The sequence below is a fragment of the Pseudophryne corroboree genome, chromosome 1 (genome assembly GCF_028390025.1).
Source record: "Pseudophryne corroboree isolate aPseCor3 chromosome 1, aPseCor3.hap2, whole genome shotgun sequence".
Taxonomy (NCBI): Eukaryota; Metazoa; Chordata; class Amphibia; order Anura; family Myobatrachidae; genus Pseudophryne; species Pseudophryne corroboree.
The window spans coordinates 760,710,725-760,738,480 of NC_086444.1; the positions used below are offsets into that span (position 1 = coordinate 760,710,725).

General features: G+C 45.7%; 1 protein-coding gene across 4 annotated transcripts in view; it reads left to right on the forward strand.

Annotated features, from left to right (window-relative positions):
- Positions 1 to 27,756, forward strand: part of CCSER1 (coiled-coil serine rich protein 1) — a 1,413,620-nt gene that overhangs the window by 942,094 nt on the left and 443,770 nt on the right. For all 4 annotated transcript variants that reach the window (XM_063917302.1, XM_063917330.1, XM_063917310.1 and 1 more), the window contains exon 6: positions 18,981 to 19,188. In XM_063917302.1, the coding sequence (XP_063773372.1) occupies positions 18,981 to 19,188 (208 nt within the window). The remainder of the gene's footprint in view (positions 1 to 18,980; positions 19,189 to 27,756) is intronic.

Here is a 27,756-nt window from a genome sequence, read left to right on the forward strand (position 1 = left end):
TTTGTAACAGATAAAAAGCATTAGTAGTTGCAACTTGCTAACGCACAGGGACACGGTCCTAGGGCAAACACTGTCACTGCTCCGGGCATCCTGCAGCCAGTAGCGCTACTGCAGAGCTGCTCTGCCCAACGTCTCCAGGGGATGCAGCGGGCAGACAAGTCTACTTTCCAGAGCCAGCTGCCAAGCCTCCTAGATGTGACACCACAACGTTACACGTTTAGCGAGAGGGGCTGGTTCAAGCTGGTGTGTGGGTGTTCTTCAATTATCTGTGCAGACAAGGGCTTTTTCTCATGAATTAATATCTACTTCATACCTTATTGTCTTAGGAACCAAATTAATATACATTTGTAGGCTGTTTAGAAACAACAAGATACAAGTGCTATAACTCAGCAAGCCATATTGTCTGTTCAGACTTTTCAAAATAACCTAATCAGACTAATATTTTTCCACAACTCAATATCTCTAAATCTGTGCAAAAATGTAGTGGATGATGTCTTTCTAATGCCAGGTTATTATAGTTGTCATCTGTTATTTCCTTGTATGTGAACATTTGATGCAGTAAAATCTTTGTCTATCCTTATCTGTCATTTATATGCTTGTACTTTGTAATCACGTATGCATGCACAAATGCTGTATCTGCCTCTGTCATAATAGGATTACTCATAAAGCCTGTCATGTTAGAAATGACAGTGAAAAAATAGCAAGATAACCAGGAAACAGTTGTTAGCTCTTAAATGCGGTATCCGGACTGAAAGTCGACAGTAACTAGGTCGACAATGTCTAGGTCGACCACTATGGGTCGACAGTAACTAGGTCGACAGGGTGTCTAGGTCGACAGGGTCTTTAGGTCGACATGTTCTAGGTCAACAGGTCAAAAGGTCGACATGAGTTTTTCACAATTTTTTTCTTTTTTTTAACCTTTTCATACTTAACGATCCACGTGGACTACGATTGGAACGGTAATCTGTGCCGATCAAAGCGGTAGCGGAGCGAAGGCACCATGCCCGAAGCATGGCGAGCGAACGCGGTGCACTAATTGGGGTTCCCCGTCACTCTACGAAGAAAACGACACCAAAATAACATTAAAAACTCATGTCGACCTTTTGACCTGTCGACCTAGAACATGTCGACCTAAATACCCTGTCGACCTAGACACCCTGTCGACCTAGTTACTGTCGACCAATAGTGGTCGACCTAGACATTGTCGACTTAGTTACTGTCGACATTCAATACCACACCCCTTAAATGCTGTGCTTTTAGTTTCTTATGCCACATCAGTAATCTGCATATTATTTAACCCTAAAAATAAAAACCATCAGTAGAAGAGAATATTGTAACAAAGTATTGAGTTCACTAACATTGCATGACCGGAAACAGTGAAAGCTTCTGGGTCAGAGAGGGTGCCGTGTGACTTCAAGAAGCCAATCACACTATGGCTTAGATTTATCAAGCCTTGGAGAGTGATAAATAACTGCCATTTTGTAAACACAGCCTGTGGCATGGCAGTTAGGAGTTGGTTGGTTGGTACTTTATAACTGTGCAATTTATCACTCTCCAAGGCTTAATAAATGGGGGCCTATATTTCTGTCCTGCTACTGTAGATTACAGCACATTTTTATCAGGATAACCTGGTCCCATAAATATTCCTTACTTGTTTACCACTAACCCATAGGAGAATGTACGGTAGTACTGTGACCTTTGCTCAGGTGAGTACAGATGACAGGTCTAAACTAAGGGGGTTATCCAATTAGCCGGCTCCTAGGGCTGCTGGGCTACGGCGCCCTCCCTGCAGTCCCAGCCTGCCGATGCTGCGGCGGGCAAGGGACACTCAATTCATTGCGGTTATCGGGGATGTTGTTTAGTCTGCCTTAGGTAGGCGAAACCAAATCCCTGGAAACAACCCCAGTTTCATGCGAAAACGGGGCTGTTTCTACTGAAGACACACAGGTTTCACTGAACCTGTGTGTTTTCGGGAGGTCAGCTTTTTTTTTTTTTTTTTTACAGGCGATCCATATTGGACAGCCTGTAAAAAAAAAAAAAAAAAATCAGTGAAACATCAGAAAAAAGTCCAGAAAAGATGTTAATTCACCGGTAATTGGATATCCACTAAAGGACTGCCTGCATTAAAAAAAATAAAAATTAATTGCTACCTTATTAATTTCAATTTGTGAGAAATTTAATACGTCAAAATTAATTTAAAAAAAATAGTCACCAAAATGATTAAACCTAACTAATTAATCCACCTTTATTTGTGGGTGTAGCTGGAGTTCACACTCACCTTTATTTTCTACTTGACTTGACTACTATTAGTGTACAATTGTCCCCATGTGCGTATCTAGAGAGGAGGGGGCCCGTGTGCTGTCTCTGTGTGTGGGTCCCCTCCTCTCCCGTCACGTAGCCGGCAGCCGTGGTGCTGTTAGGGCTCTGAGTGAGCACTAGAGAGTCTGGCACAGTGCCAGAGTCTACAGCGCATGCGCATGTCTCTGAGAAAAATGGCACTGGCACTGTGGCACTGTGCCAGAGTCTCTAGTGCTCGCTCAGAGCCCTAACAGCGCTGCCAGTTACAGGACTCGGAAGAGGAGGGGGCCCACACACGGACACCACGGACACCGATGGACGCTGGAAAGGTAAGTATAGGAGAAATGGGTGCAGTGTGTGCGGTGGGGGCCCCCTCTGGACCCAGGTGCCCATGTGCACCACACACACTGCACTCATTATAGATACGCCAGTGATTGTTCCATGATTGATTCAGACAGGAAGGGAAAAGTACTTTAAATGTGGTTCCAAATATTAGGTGTTATCTTCCTTAATGAGGTTGTGTTACAGTATGGTAATTAGCTGATTAGTATTCACCAGTTTCTTACTCAGTTGTAATTAACAATTTCAAAAGCCATAGTCACACTCAGAGTGTTGTTGCTGTGTACTTTAATAATAAACGAGAACATAAACCCAATATTCCCTAATGTCGTACTATAAACTGCACTATTGATAGTTTTCATTTGCAATTCAGCTCACATCCCATACTTAATAAGATGACCTCATTTTGATTTACCGTTTTAGTTTACATTTTTTATGTTATCCCAAAATACAGCATTTCTATTTATACTGAAGTTCTGTGCTCATACACCCAGCATCAACACGCCATACACTGTGACATGCCCTGCGCCACTGAGCAGCTCCCGGTGTCTTTTTCACATGGCAGACGCAGTAAAACATCACTCACAGTGTACTAGAGATGCTGGGCTGCCACTTTTGCAGTTCAGTAATGAGTTTTAAACACATACAAAGCCACAAACGTAGCACAATGGATCTTGGCACGAGAAAAAGCCGCAGCTGCTGCATCATAACACTTAAGGTGGGTACACACTGGAAGATATATCTGCCGATCAATTGATCGGCAGATATATCTATGGACGGATCGGGCAGTGTGCTGTGCATACACACTGCCCGATCCGTCGGGGACTGACGTCATGAACTGGGCAGGCATGTACACACGCCCGCCCAGTTCAGCTGTCAATCACCGCCGGCCGTCGCAGCATGTGTACAGGCGGTCGGCCGACCGCCCGTACACACACAGCGACGCGCCAATATATCGGTAGATATATTGGCCGTCGGCTGTGCTGCGGGGCCGACGCGATACGTCTGTGAACGATGGGAGTTCACAGGCGTATCGGCCGTACACACTGGCCGACGGACCCGCGATATATCGGCCGTTCAAAAGAACACCCGATATATCGGACAGTGTGTACGGGCCTTTACACAGATTCAGACAAAGAGTTCAATTCATAAAGCAGTGAAAAGAGTGGAGAAGTTGCCTATAGCAACCAATCAGCATTACAGAATGCCGTTTGTTACCTCAAAACTGACTGGTTGCCATAGGAAACTTCTCTGCTGGCTTGCTTCTCCAGTCTTTTCACTGTTTCAAGAATAGACATTTTAGTCGCATAAAAATGTACAAATGTCACAGATCATATTCCTTTTTTTTTTTTTTTACAAATATGAATATGTATTATATAAACAGTACTCGGATGGGTGGGGATTTTACAGTGGTCTAAGGGAAGTAACAATATTGTAGTGGGTTGGCAGTTGTAGAATAATGGGTATATCAGAGTGGGATGTGAGCAGTATCTCCCCCTCGTATCGCAACTGTCTGTGCCACTGATGCTAATGGGAGTATTTTATAGCCTCTAACAGGAATCCGCACCATCAACTAATAGTGCGGCAGTCATTTTCCTGGTGATTTGTGCTAGTGCAGTAGAGAGTCCCCAGGACTGAGGCACGGGTGCCATGTTCCCAGAGCAGTGGCAAACGCAGGATTTTGAAAGGGGTGTTTCCAAATAATTGGGTATAGACCAATGAAAAAAAGTCTAATCAGATTAAGCCTGCAACATATACTTTACTGCATAGCGTCTACATTCCTGAAGACGGTTTTGATTAATAAAACCGAAACGTAGACGCTATGCAATAGTGCTACTCGTAATTTGTACCCACGAGTGCTGCCAACACATCTACGTTGCTATATATATATATATATACAGTAATGTGTGTGTGTGTGTGTGTGTGTGTGTGTGTGTGTGTGTGTGTGTGTGTGTGTGTATATATATATATATATATATATACTGCTCAAAAAAATAAAGGGAACACTAAAATAACACATCCTAGATATGAATGAATGAAATATTCTTATTAAATACTTTACATAGATGAATGTGCTGACAACAAAATCACACAAAAATTATCAATGGAAATCAAATTTATTAACCCATGGAGGTCTGGATTTGGAGTCGCACCCAAAATTAAACTGGAAAAACACACTACAGGCTGATCCAACTTTGATGTAATGTCTTTAAAACAAGTCAAAATGAGGCTCAGTAGTGTGTGTGGCCTCCACGTGCCTGTATGACCTCCATACAATGCCTGGGCATGCTCCCGATGAGGTGGCGGATGGTCTCCTGAGGGATCTCCTCCCAGACCTGGACTAAAGCATCTCCTGGACAGTCTGTGGTGGATGGAGCGAGACATGATGTCCCAGATGTGCTCAATTGGCTTCAGGTCTGGGGATCAGGCGGGCCAGTCCATAGCATCAATGCCTTCGTCTAGCAGGAACTGCTGACACACTCCAGCCACATGAGGTCTAGCATTGTCTTGCATTAGGAGGAACCCAGGGCCAACCGCACCAGCATATGGTCTCACAAGGGGTCTGAGGATCTCTTCTCGGTACCTAATGGCAGTCAGGCTACCTCTGGCGAGCACATGGAGGGCTGTGCGGCCCCCCCAAAGAAATGCCACCCCACACCATTACTGACCCACTGCCAAACCAGTCATGCTGGAGGATGTTGCAGACAGCAGAACGTTCTCCTTGGCGTCTCCAGACTCTGTCACGTCTGTCACATGTGCTCAGTGAGAACCTGCTTTCATCTGTGAAGAGCACAGGGCGCCAGTGGCGAATTTGCCAATCTTGGTGTTCTCTGGCAAATGCCAAACGTCCTGCATGGTGTTGGGCTGTAAGCACAACCCCCACCTGTGGACGTCTGGCCATCATACCACCCTCATGGAGTCTGTTTCTGATCGTTTGAGTAGACACATGCACATTTGTGGCTTGCTGGAGGTCATTTTGCAGGGCTCTGGCAGTGCTCCTCCTGTTCCTCCTTGCACATAGGCGGAGGTAGCGGTCCTGCTGCTGGGTTGTTGCCCTCCTACAGCCTCCTCCGCATCTCCTGATGTACTGGCTTGTCTCCTGGTAGCGCCTCCATGCTCTTGACACTACGCTGACAGACACCGCAAACCTTCTTGCCACAGCTCGCATTGATGTGCCATCCTGGTTGAGCTGCACTACCATGAGCCACTTGTGTGGGTTGTAGACTCCGTCTCATGCTACCACTAGAGTGAAAGCACCGCCAGCTTTCAAAAGTGGCCAAAACATCAGCCAGAAAGCATAGGAGCTGAGAAGTGGTCTGTGGTCACCACCTGCAGAACAACTTCTTTATTGGGGGTGTCTTGCTAATTGCCTAGAATTTCCACCTGTTGTCTATTCCATTTGCACAACAACATGTGAAATTGATTGTCAATCAGTGTTGCTTCCTAAGTGGACAGTTTGATTTCACAGAAGTGTGATTGACTTGGAGTTACATTGTGTTGTTTAAGTGTTCCCTTAATTTTTTTGAGCAGTGTATATATATTCTTATGACATAGCACTCCTCTTAATATGTAACATAATGTGAGTGAAGGTGCCTTCATAAATAAGGAAACTCCAGAATATACAATTGATTAGCAGGCAGCACTCATTGCAGGAATAATCAGGCAAAACACGAATGGTTCACTGACGTTTCAGTGTTATTCAATTCCATATTAGGTGGTCTGGCACCCCTGTGTGTTGTCATTATTCTGTGTCGGCGAACTCCTCATCTCCTGCCTGATTATTCCTGCAATGAGTCATCCCCCCCAGCACCCCCCCTGCGTAGACTGACAGCACAGGCATGACCACCTCTCCTCCCCCACATAGATTGATGCACCACGACCCCCCTCCCCCACATAGACTGATGCACCACAACCACCCCTCCCCCACGTAGACTGATGCACCACAACCACCCCTCCCCCACATAGACTGATGCACCACAACCACTCCTCCCCCACATAGACTGATGCACCACAACCACCCCTCCCCACATAGACTGATGCACCACATCCACCCCTCCCCCACATAGACTGATGCACCACAACCACCCCTCCCCAACATAGACTGATGCACCACAACCACCCCTCCCCCACATAGAATGATGCACCACAACCACCCCTCCCCCACATAGACTGATGCACCACAACCCCCTCCCCCAATATATCAGCATGCAGGCACCATGATCATCCCCCCTCCATGCTGGCAGCATAGGCACCACCACCAACACCCCCCCCCATCCCACCTATGCAGACAGCAGGCAGCACACACAGGAATCACGATCACATTCCCCACCACCACCACCACCATCATGATCACATTCCCCCCACCACCCATATAGACAGACAGGGTCCACTCTGCTCACTCATATATGAAAGGCATATTTTATTATAAAATATCAGCGCCTGCCCCTCCCCTCCCTCTCTAATCCACCCCTGCACCTGCCCCATGCTGTCTAAGAGATCCATCAGAATCGGACTTTCCTTTGTTCCATGTGCACCTCAAAATAGCATGGAACTCTAGCTACACACCCATGATACTCCTGTAAGTCAGATCTCTTGCATGCAACAGGAATGTTGTTGCCCGTTTGCTGCCCAGATATGCCCATTTCATGCAAGGAGAGATTCAGCCAACATCTGTCACCTGGAGAAATGCAAGAATGTGTACTTTCAGTTCAGCACATGCCCAGTTTGCTACAACTCTGTATATGGGCCCTCATTCCGAGTTGTTAGCTTGCTAGCAGATTTTAGCAGCATTGCACACGCTAAGCCGCCGCCCCCTGGGAGTGTATCTTTGCTTAGCAGAATTGCGAATGAAAGAGTAGCAGAATTGCGAATAAATAATTCTTAGCAGTTTCTGAGTAGCTCGAGACATACTCCTACACTACGATCAGCACAGCCCGTTTCGTTCCTGGTTTGACGTCACAAACACGCCCTGCGTTCGGCCAGCCACTCCCCCGTTTCTCCAGACACTCCTGCGTTTTATCCTGGCACGCCTGCGTTTTTCCGCACACTCCCAGAAAACGGTCAGTTTCCGCCCAGAAACACCCACTTCCTGTCAATCACACTCTGATCACTTCAACGATGAAAATTCTTCGTTCGGACGTGAGTAAATCTACTAAGTTTTGTGCTAAAATACTTAGCGCATGCGCACTGCGTACCATGTGCATGCGCATTTTTGCCTTAATCGCTCCGTTGCGAAAATCAGCAACGAGCGAACAACTCGGAATGACCCCCATAGAGCTGTCAGTTGTGCTTATCTGTGCAATATACACATTATTCCATTTCTGTACACTGCTTTCTTATTTTCCTATGTCCTGTATATTTAGAAACTCATTTTTTGTCATTCTTATTTATAAAAATATAAAATATATTGGTAGTGAAGTGGAGAATATGTGCAAAGTCTTTACAACCGTATGCATTGAAATAATGATATTTGAATATAATAAAACAATTAAACTGATTTAGCCATGAATGTAAGTGGCAGTTTAAATGACTAACCTTTTTATCTTTTGCTATTATCAGTACTGTGTAATGGTTATAGATATGAATATTGTCGTAAGCAGCGGAAATAAAACAAACTGACTACAGAAGGCACATCTGTTGCTCATTGTCAGCCACTGCCCTCTCCTCTATAATTATTGCTTTGTGTTTTTTTGTTAAATAAAACTAGTGCCATGCAAATGCTTACTTCAGTAACAGCAGGCTTCTCGTTGTCTACGTCTATGGGACCCTCTGATGTTATTTTTCCACATATGATGTACAGTATGATTACAATTCTCAGATTACAAACAGCTTCATCATTACAGCCATGTTGTTTCTTCCACAGTATTTCAGAACCCATTGTTATGTAAACCTATAATTTATATCAGTGCTGTACAAGTTCTTACTGAAGACAGGAGCAGGATCACATTCACCTTTCTCCACAGTTCTTTATTAATGATGATTCCCATGAAGTAAAATCAATTTTTCAAAATGGTTCCTAAACTAGATAGGTAGGATTATTTCCTGCAGTGTGTAGTTGAAAAAGTTCTAGGCAAAATAACTAGTCTTGCTACTCAAAATGTAGCTACAGTATACCTGGATCTAAAACGGAATGGACCAGCGGTGCAAGTATGCGGGTACGCTCGGGTACGGCGTACCCCTAAGAATTTGGCAGCGGGTATGCAGTACCACCTGCCACACACTTTGCCATTACCACAATTATAAGACCATGGTGCTTGGCAGCATGACGGCTCCTCCCACTTTGTCAGGGTTACTGGAAGTGCGACAGTGGCTGTATTTTCCTGTTATAATGGCGGCATTACTATATATTGATATTAAATTGGGGGTATTACCAGTGGCGGATCCGGGGGGGGGGGGGGGGGGGGGGCACGCGGGCCCGTGCCCCCCCTGTCATGTCTGGCACTTTAAACAAATGACAACACAGCAGTCCCATTTAAAAAGAAGTGACGGCGCAGACGGCGCCCGCCGCGATGAAGGGTCTCGTAGCAGCGGCGGCAGCGGCAGCAGCACTAATGAGTCAGACTGACTCATTACATTGCGCTGCAGCCGGCTGTAGTAAAGCCAGAAGACTCCGAGGAGAGGAGAGGCTTTCCCCTTCTCTCCTCCACTCGGAGTCGCAGAGGGTGCTCTGGCCACGATAGAGCCGGCGTCGCTGTATCACTGCTGCCTGCAGCGGTACGCGTCGCGGCTCGTTCTTGTGTGTTCGTGCATATGTAATGAGCGGCAGAGCATCATGCCGTTCATTACAATATGTACAAACTGTGCTGGGCCCCCACAAATCCTATATTAATGGAGGGTAGGACAGCATTTTGCTGCCTGCGATCCAGCCTCCAGTTAATGTTCTCCCAACAGTCCCCGCCCCCTCCCCAGCAGCTGCGGCCAATCAAGGCAAGGAATGCAGAGGACATTGGTCCACAGCACACCTCACCTCCCGGCGCTCTCAGGCTGCTGGAGTGGGAAATCTGAGCTGTTGGCCACAAGATGGGTGTCCTTTAGAGTAAGGCTCTCTGTGATCCCTGTCCCAAAACCCCTTCTCTGTGATCCCTACCCTAAACCCCCTTTTCTGTACTGTCCTAAATCCCATTCTCTGTGCTGTCCCAAAACCCCTTCTCTGTGATCCCTACCCTAAACCCCCTTCTCTGTAATGTCCTAAATCCCCTTCTCTGTGATCCCTACCCTAATTCCCCTTCTCTGTGCTGTCCAAAACGGCCTACTCTTTGCTGTCCCAAACCTCCTTCACTGTGATCCCTACCCCAAACCCCCTTCTCTCTGATCCCCCTTCTCTCTATGAAAATAAATGTATACATACAGTAAATTCCACAGTGTGTGTGTATGTGTGTATATATATATATATATATATATATATACACTTTTTTGTAACACAATTATGTTAATAGGGACCCCTACAAGTTTGTGGTCCAAGGGCCCCCTCAAACCTTAATCCGTCCCTGCTGGGGCAGGACGCTCGCCAGTCGCCACTACCGCGTGGAGCATAGAGCAGAGGAGACCCATCTGAGTGGTGGCCCGCTCCCTGCCTCCCCATTGCCGCCATCTGAAGCTCGCGGAGGAGGTCAGTTCATCTTTAGGTATAAACAGTATATGTTGCTTGGAAACATATACTGTTTGTATTGAGGAAAAACAGTATATGTGTATGCATACCTTGTGGCATAATGTGAATTTTGGCTCATACCGTGTGCTATAATGTGAATATCAACTCATACCGTGTGCTATAATGTGAATTTCGTCTCATACTGTGTGCTATAATGTGAATTTTGTCTCATACTGTGTGCTATAATGTGAATTTCGGCTCAAACCGTGTGGTATAATGTGAATCTTGGCTCATATTGTGTGCTATAATGTGAATTTCAGCTCATACCGTGTGGTATAATGTGAATTTAGGCTCATACTGTGTGGTATAATGTGAATTTTGGCTCATACCATGTGCTATAATGTGAATTTTGTCTCATACTATGTGCTATAATGTGAATTTCGGCTCATACCGTGTGTATAATGTTTATTTCCCCAGTGAATCTTTCCCTTCATGCCTCTGTAAACCTCACTACAAATGTCTCACTACTCCCTCCTACTCCTACAGAGACCTTAGGTACCCACTGCCTCTCACTGTCCCCCTCTCCTTGTTACCCACTGCCACCTCCCCTTGGCATCACCCACTTTTTCTCGTCACCCTTTCCCTGGTGTTACCCACTCTGCCTCTCACTGTCACCCTCTCTCTGTCACCCACTGCCTCTCCGTCTCCCACTATGTTTCTTTCATCCACTGCCTCTCCCCTGCGTCACTATAAACCCATCACCCTCTCTCTCCTGTCACCCGCTGCCTCTCCAAAGTGTCACCCTCTTCCCGTCTTACGAATATGATGTTCCCTTTGAGGCTATGACCCTTGTTGCTAGGTCATGCCCTTGTTGTGAGGCCGCACGCACCTTCATGGGACCGCACGCCTTCGGCATGTACAAGGTGCCCCCCCTGTCATTTTTTCCTGGATCCGCCCCTGGGTATTACTATATATTTCTATTATACTGGAGGTATCACTATATTTCTCTGACGTCCTAGTGGATGCTGGGGACTCCGTAAGGACCATGGGGATATAGCGGCTCCGCAGGAGACAGGGCACAATAATAAAAGCTTTAGGATCAGGTGGTGTGCACTGGCTCCTCCCCCTATGACCCTCCTCCAAGCCTCAGTTAGATTTTTGTGCCCGGCCGAGAAGGGTGCAATCTAGGTGGCTCTCCTGAGCTGCTTAGAATAAAAGAGAAGTAAACTCACCTGCGTGCAGGATGGATTTGCTTCTTAGGCTACTGGACACCATTAGCTCCAGAGGGAGTCGGAACACAGGTCTCACCCTGGGGTTCGTCCCGGAGCCGTGCCGCCGACCCCCCTTGCAGATGCCGAAGTTGAAGATGTCCAGAGGTCCAGAAACAGGCGGCAGAAGACTTTCAGTCTTCATAAGGTAGCGCACAGCACTGCAGCTGTGCGCCATTGTTGTCAGCACACTTCACCAACAGTCACCAACTGTCACTGAGGGTGCAGGGCGCTGGGGGGGGCGCCCTGGGCAGCAATGTATAATACCTTTTTATGGCTAAAATACATCACATATAGCCCTTGAGGCTATATGGATGTATTTAACCCCTGCCAGATCTCACAAACTCCGGGAGAAGAGCCCGCCGAAAAGGGGGCGGGGCCTATTCTCCTCAGCACACGGCGCCATTTTCCTGCTCAGCTCTGCTGTGAGGAAGGCTCCCAGGCTCTCCCCTGCACTGCACTACAGAAACAGGGTTAAAACAGAGAGGGGGGGCACTTATTTGGCGATATGATTACATATATAAAAATGCTATAAGGGAAAACACTTGTATAAGGGGTTGTCCCTGTATAATTATAGCGTTTTTGGTGTGTGCTGGCAAACTCTCCCTCTGTCTCCCCAAAGGGCTAGTGGGGTCCTGTCCTCTATCAGAGCATTCCCTGTGTGTGTGCTGTGTGTCGGTACGTGTGTGTCGACATGTAGGAGGACGATGTTGGTGAGGAGGCGGAGCAAATTGCCTGTATTGGTGATGTCACTCTCTAGGGAGTCGACACTGGAATGGATGGCTTATTTAGGAATTACGTGATAATGTCAACACGCTGCAAGGTCGGTTGACGACATGAGACGGCCGGCAAACAAATTAGTACCTGTCCAGGCGTCTCAGACACCGTCAGGGGCTTGTAAAAACGCCCATTTACCTCAGTCGGTTGACACAGACACAGACACGGACACTGACTCCAGTGTCGACGGTGAATAAACAAACGTATTTTCCTTTAGGGCCACACGTTTCATGTTAAGGGCAATGAAGGAGGTGTTACATATTTCTGATACTACAAGTACCACAAATAAGGGTATTATGTAGGGTGTGAATAAACTACTTGTAGTTTTTCCTGAATCAGATAAATTAAATGAAGTGTGTGATGATATGTGGGTTTCCTCCGATAGAAAATTATTGGCGGCATACCCTTTCCCGCCAGAAGTTAGGGCGAGTTGGGAAACACACCTTAGGGTGGATAAGGCGCTCACACGCTTATAAAAACAAGGGGCGTTACCGTCTCCAGATACGGCAGCCCTCAAGGAGCCAGCTGATAGGAAGCTGAAAAATATCCTAAAAGTATATACACACATACTGGTGTTATACTACGACCAGCAATCGCCTCAGCCTGGATGTGCAGCGCTGAGGGGGCTTGGTCGGATTTCCTGACTGAAAATATTGATACCCTTGACAGGGACAAGATTTTATTGACTATAGATGCATTTCTATATATGCGAGATGCGCAGAGGGATATTTGCATTCTGGCATCAAGAGTAAATGGCAACAGCTGAAAAATCCACCTTTTGTTACCCCAAGTCACATCTCAGCAGAAAAGGACACAGTCTTTTCAGTCTCAGTCCTTTCGTCCCCATAAGGGCAGGCGGGCAAAAGGGCCAGTCATATCTGCCCAGGGGTAGAGGAAAGGGAAGAAGAATGCAGCAGGCAGCCCATTCCCAGGAACAGAAGCCCTCCACAGCTTCTGCCAAGTCCGCAGCATAACGCTGGGGCAGTACAAGCGGACTCAGGTGCGGTAGGGGGTCATCTCAAGAGTTTCAGCACGCAGGGGGCTCACTCACAAGTGGACTCCTGGATCCTACACGTAGTATCCCAGGTGTACATTGGAAATTCGAGACGTCTCCCCCTCACAAGTTCCTGAAGTCTGCTTTACCAACGTCTCCCTCCGACAGGGAGGCAGTATTGGGAACAATTCACAGGCTGTATTCCCAGCAGGTGATAATCAAAGTACCCCTTCTACAACAAGGGAAGGGGTATTATTCCACACTATATTGTGGTACTGAAGCCAGACGGCTCGGTGAGATCTGAAATATTTGAACACTTACATACAAGCGTTCAAATCAAGATGGAGTCACTCAGAGTAGTGATAGCGAACCAGGAAGAAGGGGACGATATGGTGTCACTGGATATCAGGGACGCTTACCTACATGTCCAAATTTGCCTTCTCACCAAGGGTACCTCAGGTTCGTGGTACAGAACTGTCACTATCAGTTCAGACGCTGCCGTTTGGATTGTCCACGGCACCCCGGGTCTTTACCAAGGTAATGGCCGAAATGATGATTCTTCTTCAAAGAAATATGGACGCTTTCCTGATAAAGGCAAGGTCCAGAGAACAGTTGGAAGTCGGAGTAGCACTATCTTAAGTAGTTCTACGACAGCACGAGTGGATTCTAAATATTCCAAAATCGCAGTTTTTTCCGACGACACGTCTACTGTTCCTAGGGATGATTCTGGACACAGTCCAGAAAAGGATGTTTTCTCCCGGAGAAGAAAGCCAGGGAGTTATCCGAGCTAGTCAGGAACCTCCTAAAACCAGGAAAAGTATCAGTGCATCATTGCACAAGGATCCTGTGAAAAATGGTGGTTTCTTACAAAGCGATCCCATTCGGTAGATTTCACGCAAGAACCTTTCCGTGGGATCTGCTGGAAAAATGGTCCGGATCGCATCTTCAGATGCATCAGCGGATAACCCTGTCTCCAAGGACAAGGGTGTTTCTTCTGCGGTGGCTGCAGAGTGCTCATCTACTAAAGGGCCACAGATTCGGCATTCAGGACTGGGTCCTGGTGACCACGGATGCCAGCCTGAGTGGCTGGGGAGCAGTCACACAAGGAAAAAATTTCCAGAGAGTGTGATCAAGTCTGGAGACTTCTCTCCACATAAATATACTGGAGCTAAGGGCAATTTACAATGCTCTAAGCTTAGCAAGACCTCTGCTTCAAGGTCAGCCGGTATTGATCCAGTGGGACAACATCACGGCAGTCGCCCACGTAAACAGGGCGGCACAAGAAGCAGGAGGGAAATGGCAGAAACTACAAGGATTCTTCGCTGGGCGAAAAATCATGTGATAACACTCTCAGCAGTGTTCATTCCGGGAGTGGAAAACTGGGAAGCAGACTTCCTCAGCAGGCATGACCTCTACCCGGGAGAGTGGGGACTTCATCGGGAAGTCTTCCACATGATTGTAAACCGTTGGGAAAAACCAAAGGTGGACATGATGGCGTCCAGCTGAACAAAAAACTAGACAGATATTGCGCCAGGTCAAGGGACCCTCAGGCAATAGCGGTGGACGCTCTAGTAACACTGTGGGTGTACCAGTCAGAGTATGTGTTCCCTCCTATGCCTCTCATACCAAAAGTACTGAGAATCATAAGAGGGAGATGAGTAAGAACGATACTCGTGGTTCCGGATTGGCCAAGAAGGACTTGGTACCCGAAACTTCAAGAGATGTTCACGGAAGACCCGTGGCCTCTACCTTTAAGAAAGGACCTGCTCCAGCAGGGGCCTTGTCTGTTCCAAGACTTACCGCGGCCGCGTTTGACGGCATGGCGGTTGAACGCCGGATCCTGAAAGGGCATTCCAGATGAAATCATCCCTACCCTGGTCGAAGACAGGAAGGATGTAACCGCAAAACATTTTCACCGCATTTGGTGAAGATATGTTGCGTGGTGTGAGGCCAAGAAGGCCCCTACAGAGGAATTCCAACTGGGTCGTTTCCTACATTTCCTGAAAACAGGACTGTCTATGGGCCTAAAATTAGGGTCCATTAAGATTCAAATTTCGGCCCTGTCGAATTTCTTCCAGAAAGAACTGGCTTTAGTGCCTGACGTTCAGATGTTTGTAAAAGGGGTACTGCATATACAGCCTCATTTTGTGCCCCAGTGGCACCTTGGGATCTCAATGTTGTTTTGAGTTTCCTAAAGTCACATTGGTTTGAACCACTCACCACTGTGGACTTAAAATATCTCACATGGAAGGTGACGATGCTATTAGCCCTGGCTTCAGCCAGGCGTGTGTCAGAATTGGCGGCTTTATCATATATAAAACCCTTACTTAATTTTTCATTCTGACAGGGCAGAATTGAGGACTCGTCCTCAATTTCTCCTTAAGGTGTTTTCTGTTTTTCACATGAACCAACCTATTGTGGTACCTGCGGGTACTAGGGACTTGGAGGACTCCAAGTTACTTGACGTTGTCAGGGCCATGAAAAATATGTTTCCAGGACGGCTGGAGTCAGAAAATCTGACTCGCTGTTTAGCCTGTATGCACCCAACAAGATGGGTGCTCCTGCTTCTAAGCAGACGATTGCTCGCTGGATTTGTAATACAATTCAGTTTACACATTCTGTGGCAGGCCTGCCACAGCCAAAAATCTGTAAAAGCCCATTCCAAAAGGAAGGGGGCTCATCTTGGGCGACTGCCCGAGGGGTCTCGGCTTTACAACTTTGCCGAGCAGTTACTTGGTCAGGGGCAAACACGTTTGCTAAATTCTACAAATTTGATACCCTGGCTGAGGAGGACATGGAGTCTCTCATTCGGTGCTGCAGGGTCATCCGCACTCTCCCGCCCGTTTGGGAGCTTTGGTATAATCCCCATGGTCCTTACGGAGTCCCCAGCATCCACTAGGACGTCAGAGAAAATAAGATTTTACTTACCGATAAATCTATTTCTCGTAGTCCGTAGTGGATGCTGGGCGCCCATCCCAAGTGCGGATTGTCTGCAATACTTGTACATAGTTATTGTTACAAAAATCGGGTTATTCTTGTTGTGAGCCATCTTGTCAGAGGCTCCTTCGTTGTTATCATACTGTTAACTGGGTTCAGATCACAGGTTGTACGGTGAAATTGGTGTGGCTGGTATGAGTCTTACCCGGGATTCAATATCCTTCCTTATTATGCACGCTCGTCCGGGCACAGTATCCTAACTGAGGCTTGGAGGAGGGTCATAGGGGGAGGAGCCAGTGCACACCACCTGATCCTAAAGCTTTTATTATTGTGCCCTGTCTCCTGCGGAGCCGCTATATCCCCATGGTCCTTACGGAGTCCCCAGCATCCACTACGGACTACGAGAAATAGATTTATCGGTAAGTAAAATCTTATTATTTCTATTATACTGGAGGCATTACTATATATTTTTAGCCTTGCTTCCAGATTCCCCCCCAAAAAGGGTCTGTCGTGTGGCCTCGCCGCTACTGTCATGTAGCCACTCCCACTATCAGCATGTGGCCACGCCCCCTCACGACACATGACCACTGTTTTTTTCAGCACTCAGTACCACTAAGAAAATATTTCTAAGAAAATATTTCTACTTGCACCACTGGTCTTGACCTAAAAGGATGATGCTGGTACACAGACCTCAGAGCCTGCCTAAAGGATCAGCCTTCATGTGTGTAACAGTTCTGCATGTAGAGCATGCTGGCTAATATAATGAATGGAATACCACAGGTGTGTAACAGACCTATGTTATTTTACCAGAGTTTGTGTAAATTTGTTGAAGTTGAGGCTAGGGTGGTGGCAATCACCTCTCTAGATTCATATTATAACAGTCAGGAGGCCTGCTTTTCCTGGGGCCTGTAGTTCATACTTGCTTACTCTCCCGAAAATCAGATGGCATCTGATAAAGTCACCTAGAAAAGTGGGCAAACTTCTAGGAGTCGGCCTTAGCTGCTCACACCACCGTGCAGCCACCGACAGCCATCTGTGAAAGACGGTGGTTCGGGGAAGGGGGGGGGGAGTTGTGGGTGATGTGATTCATAGTAATTTGCATCACTGTAGCCCCTTCCACTGCTTTACAATGCCAGTAATCAGGGGTGGAGCCATGATGGCATGATTGTGCGTCCACACCCCCGCCCTACCCACCTATGATGACTCCCCTTTTTGTGCCAACCTGGTTGCCCACAGCCAGAAAGTCAGTGAGTATGTTGTAGTTCAACAGCTGGTGAGTCACATGTTTGTCTAAAGAATATCCATTGCCCAATTTTAGGAACAGGATAATTTCTGATAGTGGTGTATGAAGTCTGTCCTGTCATCTCTATGTTGTGCCCATCACCTTGGTGCCAGAGTACTCAAAGTCTAGGGGTTGATTGGTTCCCTTACATATTCAAAATAAAACAGCAAGAGCCAACCAAAAGTAATGTGTGATATAATAGCTGTAACAGGAGCTTCCCCACCACAGGACACTGCAGCCCTTAGGTGGGACAGTCCCAGAAAAACGGGACTGTCCCACGGAAATTAGGACAGTTTGGAGGTATGTGACTGCTAACATGTCACATAAGTAAGATTGCAGAATTCGATTTGGGCTGCTCCCTCCTCAGTGACAGATTAGGCAGGTATGCTATGGCAATGTTATAATCGATTTCTTTTATGCAAATAAACTAACAGAAATACTAAGAACTTCATTTAAAAACAACAACAACAAAAACTGTTTTTTTCACTTCAAAGTTCTTTTTCATTACAAGTCTAATGGGCCATTTTGTTTTCAGCCTTCAGTATGAGGGTGAAATGTATTATGCTTCACATATTGCATACATCCTGATACTTATCGCATGCATAGCAGCATTGATTAATGCTGTATGCATGTAGAGTTCCGAATATTTACGCAAAGGACAGCACTTCTGATAAAAGCTGTCCTTTGTGGTGTGAGGACTTCCGGGTTTATGACTCGGGAGTCCTACTGCGCATGCGGTGGGAGACACTGAGATTTATGTGTTAAGCAGCCCATACTGTAGGCTTCTATAGGCTTCTGCAGATGTTTTTGCCTGTTAGGTACAAGCTTTGGAAAGTTTTGCCTTCTGGAGCTTGAAACATATGGAGAATGTGGTCAGACCTCTGAAAACAGTAGTTTTAGTGACAGTACATCTTGCCCTGAGAGTGAATATAGCAGTAGTCTAGTCAGAGATATAAAACAGTGCATTTTTATAGCAATGGCACTCACTGCTGCCTATGATACTTCAGCATAGTGCATTGCAGCAATGTTCCACTGCTCTGTGTGGGGCAGGGACGTGCGGCGAGGTGCGTGGCTCAGGAGGCACTGGCTAGAACCAGATTTATACACAATATATGACCCAAATGGTTCATGTAGGCGTTATGTAAAGATACAGCAGTATATACTGTTGGAAATATGGTGAGTTTTGATCAGAGATGTGCGGAAAAGGTAGGTCACCTGCAATAGACATTCTACTCCAGAGTTTTGACTATACTAGACTGTACTGTGGGCATCAGTGTGCGGTTTTAGCTACAGTACACCTTGATTTGTCTGGACTTTGCACACATAAGTGGCTCATACAGTATGTGATTGATTGGCAATAGTTTCAGGATTATGTGAATAACATGCATTATCTTGTATATTAGAACAGGATTTTCTCTGTGACAAAGATTAGCATTTATTGTCTTGTATTCAAGTTTTATATTGTAATCATTTTTTTCTATTTTGTATTTTTTATAGAAACCTTTTTTTACATTTGGCAAAAGAGAATGATCAAGAAGATGCTAAGTGCCCTCGTGTCTGCCAAATGCCCAACAGCCCATCTTTGGAATGGCCCTTTGCACAGGAAGATAGCACCAGCTTGGAGTCATTGCCCTTTAGATTGATGATGCAGGACTGTACATCTGTAAAGACATTACTGCTCAAAATGAAGAGGATACTGCAAGAGGTAATGCCTTCATTATCTTTGAGATTCATAACACTCGGTGTCAGTGGGAAGGTTTATGGATTTATAGAAAAAAATGGGAATAAATAGTGAGGAGGAAGAGAATTTAATATCCTGTCTCTGGGGTTGGGAGTTTAATAATAGCTGGTGAGAACAAACAGAGAGTTTTGCTAATGCTCGGATATGGCCCTGAAACGTACAAGAAAACTATCTTTGGAGGAATGGCTTCCAGATTGATTATATACATAACACCATATTTGCATAAAACCATAAATTCTGTGGGTATTATTGGGAAATTATATTCCGATGCCACCAAAGTGCATTACTTATTCAATAGGTCTCGCGTCTTTCTGAGTGAATAAAAGGATGTGTCATAAAATCTGTGTAGTTTCTAAAACATTTTCTTGTAAACTAAATCCATGTGAGAAAAAACAGAATCACACAGAGCAAATATACAGTAAAAGTAAGACTGCTTTATTCTGAACTAAAGAACAGCAAATATGCAAACTAATAATGGAGACAGAATAATTGAATCAAATTACTATTCAATACAAGATACAGGATGCTGATCAAATTAAGTTTATGAAACCAAATTAGATTTTCATTTTTGAATACATATATCTAACACTGTGGAGTTACTGACACTGGTGATTAATATTGGCAACCCACAGGAAGTAATTTGTGGACATTGGATGCCACTTTTTGAAAGCCATATAATTATACTTATAGAGTTTTAAAGTATTATAGCCCATCACTGATTATTATTTGTGATTATTTTACTAATACACTTTTCCCACTTCATGCATACCTTGCTTTATTAGTTAAAGCTGTTCTTTACGTTGCTCTATCCAGACATGGTATATCATACTTCTACACATGTATCAGTTTTCCCAGATATGCTTTGGGGCCTTGTATGGCTCATCCCCCACAGTGTAATCTTCATAGCGAGCTCACCATTTGGTGCCTCATCTGGTACACTCGTGGATGGGATGAAGAATACATGGACTGTTATGTTGGGTGGAGGGTGGAGGTGCGGTTGTGCACAAGCGATGAGTGAGACTGGGGGTATCGGTGCCTTTAACCTGCCCAGCTGGATGATCAGACACCTTCACGTAGCTGCTGTAACTGCCTGTGCTGTATGGAGTCCGGATATAGCCAGGTCAAGATGCTTCTGAGGTTTGATACGGTGGTCGTGTCGACTCGCAATTGCACAAAAACAGCAGGCCTGAGGCACTCAAAGCATAATCCACGATAAGTGCTGGCATTGGAGGGAGAAGCACGCTGCTTTGTTGCTAATAGGATAGCCACCTTGTGTTTGGGATAATCATGTTTGAGTCCAAATGGTTAAATCAAATTGACTGAGTTACTAAATAAGTCACCTGTTCTCAAGCATGGATATCCTTAAAACCTGAACTGTAATGCCGAAGTTTGGGAAACTCTGCTATATTGTGTTTATTGTGACCCATATGTTGTCTATAATAAATTGGTGAAGAATAAATCATCCAAATAGGAATTCATTTGAACACATTTTAAATTCAAATCACAGTAGGTAATTTGACTCCAGATAAGCTAATTAAATACAACTACATATCTTCCAAAATTAGCAACCTTATTTATTTCTTACCGGTTATTTATATAGCGCACACATATTCCGCAGCACTTTACGGAGAATATTTGGCCATTCACATCAGTCCCTGCCCCAGTGGAGCTCACAATTCACATGTACATGCACACACATTCCCGTTAGGGCTAATGTTCATTGTGTGCTCTTGTCTTTGAGCCAATTAACCTACCAGTGTATTTTTAGAGTGTGGGAGGAAACCGGACTACATATGTATATATATATATATATATATATATATATAACCAAAAGAAGGCGGCTCCACTTGTGATTACGACCACCAGTATCCACAAAAATATTTTTGTTTTAAGTGACACTCCTACAAATATAGGCGTCAGCTGACCCTTAAGTACACAGTATTGGTAAGATACTGTAAAACAATTAAAGAAAGGGAGGATAGGGGTTCAAGCGACAAATAGTGTCTATATGCTGATATAAAGCTCTATATAAGCAGAATCAAAATATTCATTAAAACATTTTTTTTAAAAGATAAAGGGGAATTTATGTCAAAAAGAGTTAACATTTAGTACAAAATATATAGATAAAAAATATATAAATAAAAAATAGTATATGAATATTTTATAAATTATAAATTTTTCCTATAAAATTCAAGCTATAGATATAATAATTGGAGGTTCTTAGCTTAGTGAGAAGGAGGTCATAGAGGGAATGACCAACGCGTTTCGTCCTTTAGACTTCTTCAAAGGGTCTAATTATCTTAGTTGGGAACCCAATAATTTGACATTTTGGATAGGGGACACTCAACCTGTATAGCATTATAAATCAGCAATTGGAGTGCACATTTCTTTGAGGCACATATTAGTACAATGTATCCTACCCAACATGCAATATAAATCCATCCAAGGCCAATATTCATGTTTTTCTTAATTGTCACTAACCATATTTGGAAACATTGTACTCAAACCTATACCATGTTAATCTTGAATTTATAGAACCTTGTGACTTCAGTACAATAAGCTTCTTTCATGTAATCTAGTTTTCAGCAACATTGCCACTATCAAAGTCCGTAGTATTCATTTACTATTCTTGTAAAAAGGCTATGTGAAACCCTTGTTTTTAAATTTAATTTAATTTAATTAGTACAGGTAGAGCAGGCTTTATTGCATCACATGTTAAACATTTCTCACTATAGGGCATAGTTATTAAAAACTGCGGTGTAAACATTATCTCTGCATATCACAACATTAAGGAATATTATTACGTGATGGCATGTACTGTACTGTATTAAGCTTCAGTCTTCGGGACTCAGGCTTCTGGAAAACTTGTGATGGGCAGTGATCCCCTCTAGTCTACCAGAGAGCAGGGTGGCACCATTAACTTATTGTAAGTGGCCATCTAAATCTGACTATAGCTTTAGCTAGTGGAATAAAACCTTTTACATTGCCTCTTAGCCTTGTCCCCATAGAGAACTAAAGGGCAGCACCTGTGATGGCTGCAGATTGGAAAGTGCTGCTTTCTATAGTATGTTTTTACATATTGGCAACCAGGGCAGTAGAGAGTCTGGCTGGGCCCAGGTACTTTTCATGGGGCATGGCCTAATCACAGGAGGTGTGGTCATGAAAAAAATACAGAATTTTTTTTATTTTAAGTACCTCCCTGGCCACACTGCAGCCCAGCACACAGCAGTGTGTGCTAGGCTGAGGAGAAGAGCTGCAGCTGCTGCTGCCAGGTAAGGGGGAGGGGACTCAGGGCCCCCACTGGGCCCCTCCATTAGACCTGGACCCGGGTAATTTGTACCCTCCACCCCCCTCTTTCGGCACCACTGTTGTCAACACATAGGGGGTCATTCCGACCCGATCGCTCGCTGCAGTTTATCGCAGCGCAGCGATCGGGTCGGAACTGCGCCGGCACCGCAGTGGACGGGGTGGACAGCACTGACATGCGGGGCGGACTTTAGCACAGCTACGATCAACTCAGAATGACCCCCATAGTTTTGTCCATAATCGTGTTAAAACAGCTGTTGGTTTCTGTTTTATACTAATGAAAAATCATAACAGCGATGTGTCTGACAGATGTTTCTATACTGTCATATTTCTAGCAGTTTTCTTGCTGTTTTGCTTTTAATTTGACATCTGTAAAGCTACTTTGACTTCTGCTAGGGAAAAGCGCTATATAAATAAAATGTTTGTTGTTATTATTTTCTGCAGCAGGATACATTGTGTTCCACAGGGAAACATCGGGGTGTAGAGTGGATCTTGATCCAGAGGCACCAACAGGCTAAAGCTTTAGGCTGTCCCCCCCGTCTCCAGGCACTGAGAGCTCAGTTTCGAGTTGGTGCCTGGGCAGCCCTGAAAAAGCTTTCTAAGAAGATTTCTTCAACTGGGCTGTCAGCGCTGTATGTCAGGGTGACACTTCAGCGCTGCAGCTCCATCACCTCCCAAATGGCGTAGCATACTCCTTACGGCGGAGACGCTCCGGCTTAGGCACACAGTTACAGACCACTCTCCTGCTTCGGTGACTGATACGGGGAGGAGGTAGGAGAGAACCCCAGGTGAGACCCACCATTAAATTGTGTTCCATCCATGACCTCGGGAGACGTGGACACTGTCACCGAGCAGGGACTCCACTAGACTGCCAGGGCGTAAGAGTACAGGTCGGGTGTACTAATGCCCCATTTAATAATGCTCTGCAGTACCGGCGGTGGAAGTCCAGCATAGGGGAAACGGCACTTAACCTGTAGCCCTTCCCCTGGCCCAGGGCACCATCTACTGCAGATTTCCCGCCCTGGAGCTGCATCACGCTCTCCCTCGGTCCCTGACAGAGACACTGGGCACTATATATATATATATATATATATATATGGATATATGGGTCGCACTCACGTTTAGATCAAAGTCCAACCGCTGGGGTGTCATCCACAGAGGCTCTCACGAGCATCCAATTGTAGAAACCAAATAAATGGAGCACTCACCAGTTTTAGTCCTTAAATATGCACCAAATTTATTTTACTGACAGCATAATTCAGCTGCACCTTGCAGCATAATAGGGTATCTCAAACGTTTTCGGTCCCACACAGACCATCATCAGGAGAATATCAACAGATGTCAAAAAAGCTGTCTCATCCAAATCCCAAATCATCAGCTGCATATCTGACCATACCTCACCGGCTCCTTAAATACCCTCAAATTCAAAAAATGTGCCAAAAGGCGTCATAATGACGTCACTATATGGGCGGTGCCACCAGAACCATCATCCCAAACTTAATAGTCACTCAATCATTACAGATAAATGTATTAAACCACTTCATTATAAATCACCTACTACTTAATGCATCTCACAATGCCGTGGGTCGCGTAGCTAATCCACATACCATACTTGTAAATGTATAGCCACCTCACATCACGGAGCTACACTTATCTCTGGAGGCATAACAGAGCCTTCCTGTGTCTGGTGAACCGCAACACGTGACATCGGAACACGTGATCCCGGAAGTGACGTGCCGCGATTGGCTGCTAAGCAACCACCGGCTGGGTCCGAGAAAACAGACCCGATCTCAATGCTATTCAGTGTCACATGACCACTGGGAACACATCCCCTACTGGTCGCATAGCAACCCTTCAAACAAGTTCAAACAGCAGAATGTGGTTAAAACTATAGTACGTCATTCTGACTATATTGTGGACATCAGACGGGAACCCTGGTCTAATCCAGGGAGGAAATTCCCTTTGCCTAAACGGGCCTTGGCTCACTGTCCTCTCTCTGCAGAGTTATCTAACAAATGGGAAGCTCTGCCACTGGTGGATTCTCACGTCACCCGCTTCTTGGTGTCATCCACTCTGCCTGTCACCACTGTCACCTCACTGAAGGAACCGACAGATAAGCATGTGGATGCCTGAAGTATGTATACTCCCTTACTGGACCCATTCATATACCTACGATAGCTGTCTCTTGGGCTGCAAAAGGTATTGAGGCATGGGTTCAGGCATTAGAGGAAGAGCTGCCAGAGGATATATCTGACAATGCCAGACAATACCTGTCTCACAATACCACCGCCACCTAATATGTTCAGGATGTGTCCTCTTAGGCTGGTGTATTGGCAGCCAAGGCATTGACCACGTCTGCCCTAGTTTGCCGCATAGTGTGGTTAAGGTCATGGAAGGTGGACCTGGACTCCAAAAGACCTTGGAGGTATTCCCCTTCACTGGGGACATTCTGTTTGGGGAAGACCTAAATGAAATAGTGTTTGAAAAAACAGCTCCCCACTACTAATCCTTCTGCAGAAAGCAATAGGTACCACTTTTCATTCCTTTTGGCCTCAAGGGAATGCAAAAGGTCAGGCATACCTGAGACAATCTCGTGCTCCCAAAACCACAAAGCCCAGGGCCAAACAATCCTGGTAGTCCATCAGCCCAGGGTTGGACCAGCCCACCGGGGTACAGGGCAAACCCCCGGTGGGCCCCACCCAGGTTACAGACTGTGCACTTTAATTATATAGTACGTTATACATATGTTACATTATACTGCACAGAATGATGGTGTATTTTCTACAGTGCATTGCTGTTATTAATCTGGTACATTATCATACACTAGTTTTATATACTATAGATATTTATTAATGGGCCCAGACCATGCATTCTCTAATGGTTAGCCAATCATTTATGGGGGCTGGCCACACCCATAAGAATGGGCCCAGAAAATGGAATTTCCCCGGTGGGCCCTTCATACCCCAGTGCAACACTGTGTCAGCCTGCTTCAACATCACAATTCTGCTGCATGATGGGGCGGGCCTCCCTCTGGGGGATCCCAGGGTGGGAGGCCGACGTCTACAGTTCACCCAGGTCTAGTTAAAAACCACTTCAGACCCATGGGTACTGGAAGTTGTCTCTCATGGGTATACTGTCTCGTTCAAGTGATGTCCCCCTCACCAGTTTTTTGTACTATTGCCCTCCTTTCAAATTGGTTAAAGTTGCAAATTCTACAAACTGTGGTGAGTTCTCTCCTGAGGACAGGAGTGATTGTGCCAGTGCCTCAGTCCCAGAGAGGCTGAGGTTATTACCGACCCTGTTTCTCCCAAAACTCAATGGGTCCTTTCGGCCTCTACTAAATCTCAAATCATTAAACAAGTTTGTGAGAGTGTTCAGGGTTCGTATGGAAACACTGCACTCCATTGTACTGGCTATGGAACCTGAAGACTATATGGTATCACTGGATATACATGATGAATTCCTGCATATACCTATTGCCATATTGTATCAGCAGTTCTGCAGTTTGCTAATGGCAACCTCCATTCCAATTCCAGGCTCTGCCATTTGGACTGGCTACCGATCCTCGAATTTTCACAAGGTCATGGCTGTTATGACGGCTCATCTCCATCACCAGGGAGTCAGTATCCTGCCGTATCGAGACAACCTGATGATTCTGACAAATTCCCATGAAGTCCTCCTCAGTCATCTGCTACTGAAGGTAACCCAGAGTGTCGATACACTCGGCGATGCAAGTACTTGGCTGATGGTGTTGGCATTCGACATGGTAGAGTACGCTCAATTTCATTCCTGCCCTCTTCAGAGGTTAATCCTTCCCAAGTGGGATGGCCTACCTCAGCGGATCAGGTCTCACATGATCACCTTGACTCCGGAGGTTGTCTGTCGCTAACCTGGTGGCTTCAGGACCAGCAGTTAAGCAGGGGCCATCCCTTTTGGATCCCCAATTGGGTCCTGCTGACTACGGACACCAGTCTGAGGGGATGGGGTGCGGTGTTGGAGCAATCCATCAAGGCGGCACTCAAAGCCGCATGGCAATGATAGACATGTCAAAAATTCTTCGTTGGGTGGAACGCCATCTGCCAGCTATATCGGCAATGTTCATTCTGGGTGTCCTAAACTGGGAAGTGGCCTTCCTTAGTCATCAGAATGTACACGCCGGAGAGTGGAGTCTTCCCTATGTGTTCCATCCGGTGTCACTTCTGCCCAGGGTCCTACAGAAGTTCGAAGTTCAAAGAAGGAGGATCGCTACTGATAGTCGCTCCAGCATGGCCCAGAAGGCATTGGTTCTCAGACCTGCAGGGTATGTCGACAGGGCGTCCCCTTCTACTACCTCAGCGGCCAGACCTCCTCGTACAGGGCCCTTGTATCTACCCAGACCAGGTCAGACTGGCTTTGATGGCGTGGCTTTTGAAGCATCACTCCTGAAGGCCAAAGGTTTTTCTGAGGCGGTTATTCAGACTATGTTGAAAGCCCACAAACCGGCCTCTGCCTGGATTTTTTTTCAGGGATTGGAATTCTTATCTCTGGTGTACTGTTAAGAATTATGATGTCTCTAGGTTCAGAACTTCCAGAATTCTGGCTTTTCTGCAACGAGGCCTTGACTTAGGTCTTTGTCTGGCCTCCCTCAAGGTTCACATATCTGCCTTCTCAGTATGGTTTCAGAGGAAAATTGCATATATTCCTGACATTCATACTTTCACTCAGGGTGACCTTCAGATTCAGCCTCCCTATGTCCCTCCTGTGGCTCCATGGGATCTGACTGTTGTACTGAATGCTCTGCAAGAGTCTCCATTTGAACCTCTTGAGTTGGTGGACCTTAAATGGCTCACGGCCAAGGTCCTGTTCTTGCTGGCTATTGCCTCTGCAAGAAGGGTGTCGGACTTAGGTTCCTTATCCTGTTGTCCGCCCTTTCTGATATTTCACCGTGACCGGGCAGTTCTACAAACTCGACAAGGTTACCTAAGGTGGTGTCATCATTTCACCTTAACCCAGAGATTGTGGTTCCAGCCCTTATCTCTTCGGTCTTATCTCCCAAAGAGCAGTCTTTGGATGTGGTAAGGGCTCTCCGTATCTATGTGGAGAGGACTGCTTCTTTCAGGAGGTCAGATACCCTTTTTGTCCTGTTTGGTTTCCACAAATGTGGCTGGCCTGCGAATAAGCAAACCTTGGCCAGATGGATAAGAATGGTGATTGCATAAGCTTATGCGCAGACTGCTCTTCCAGCTC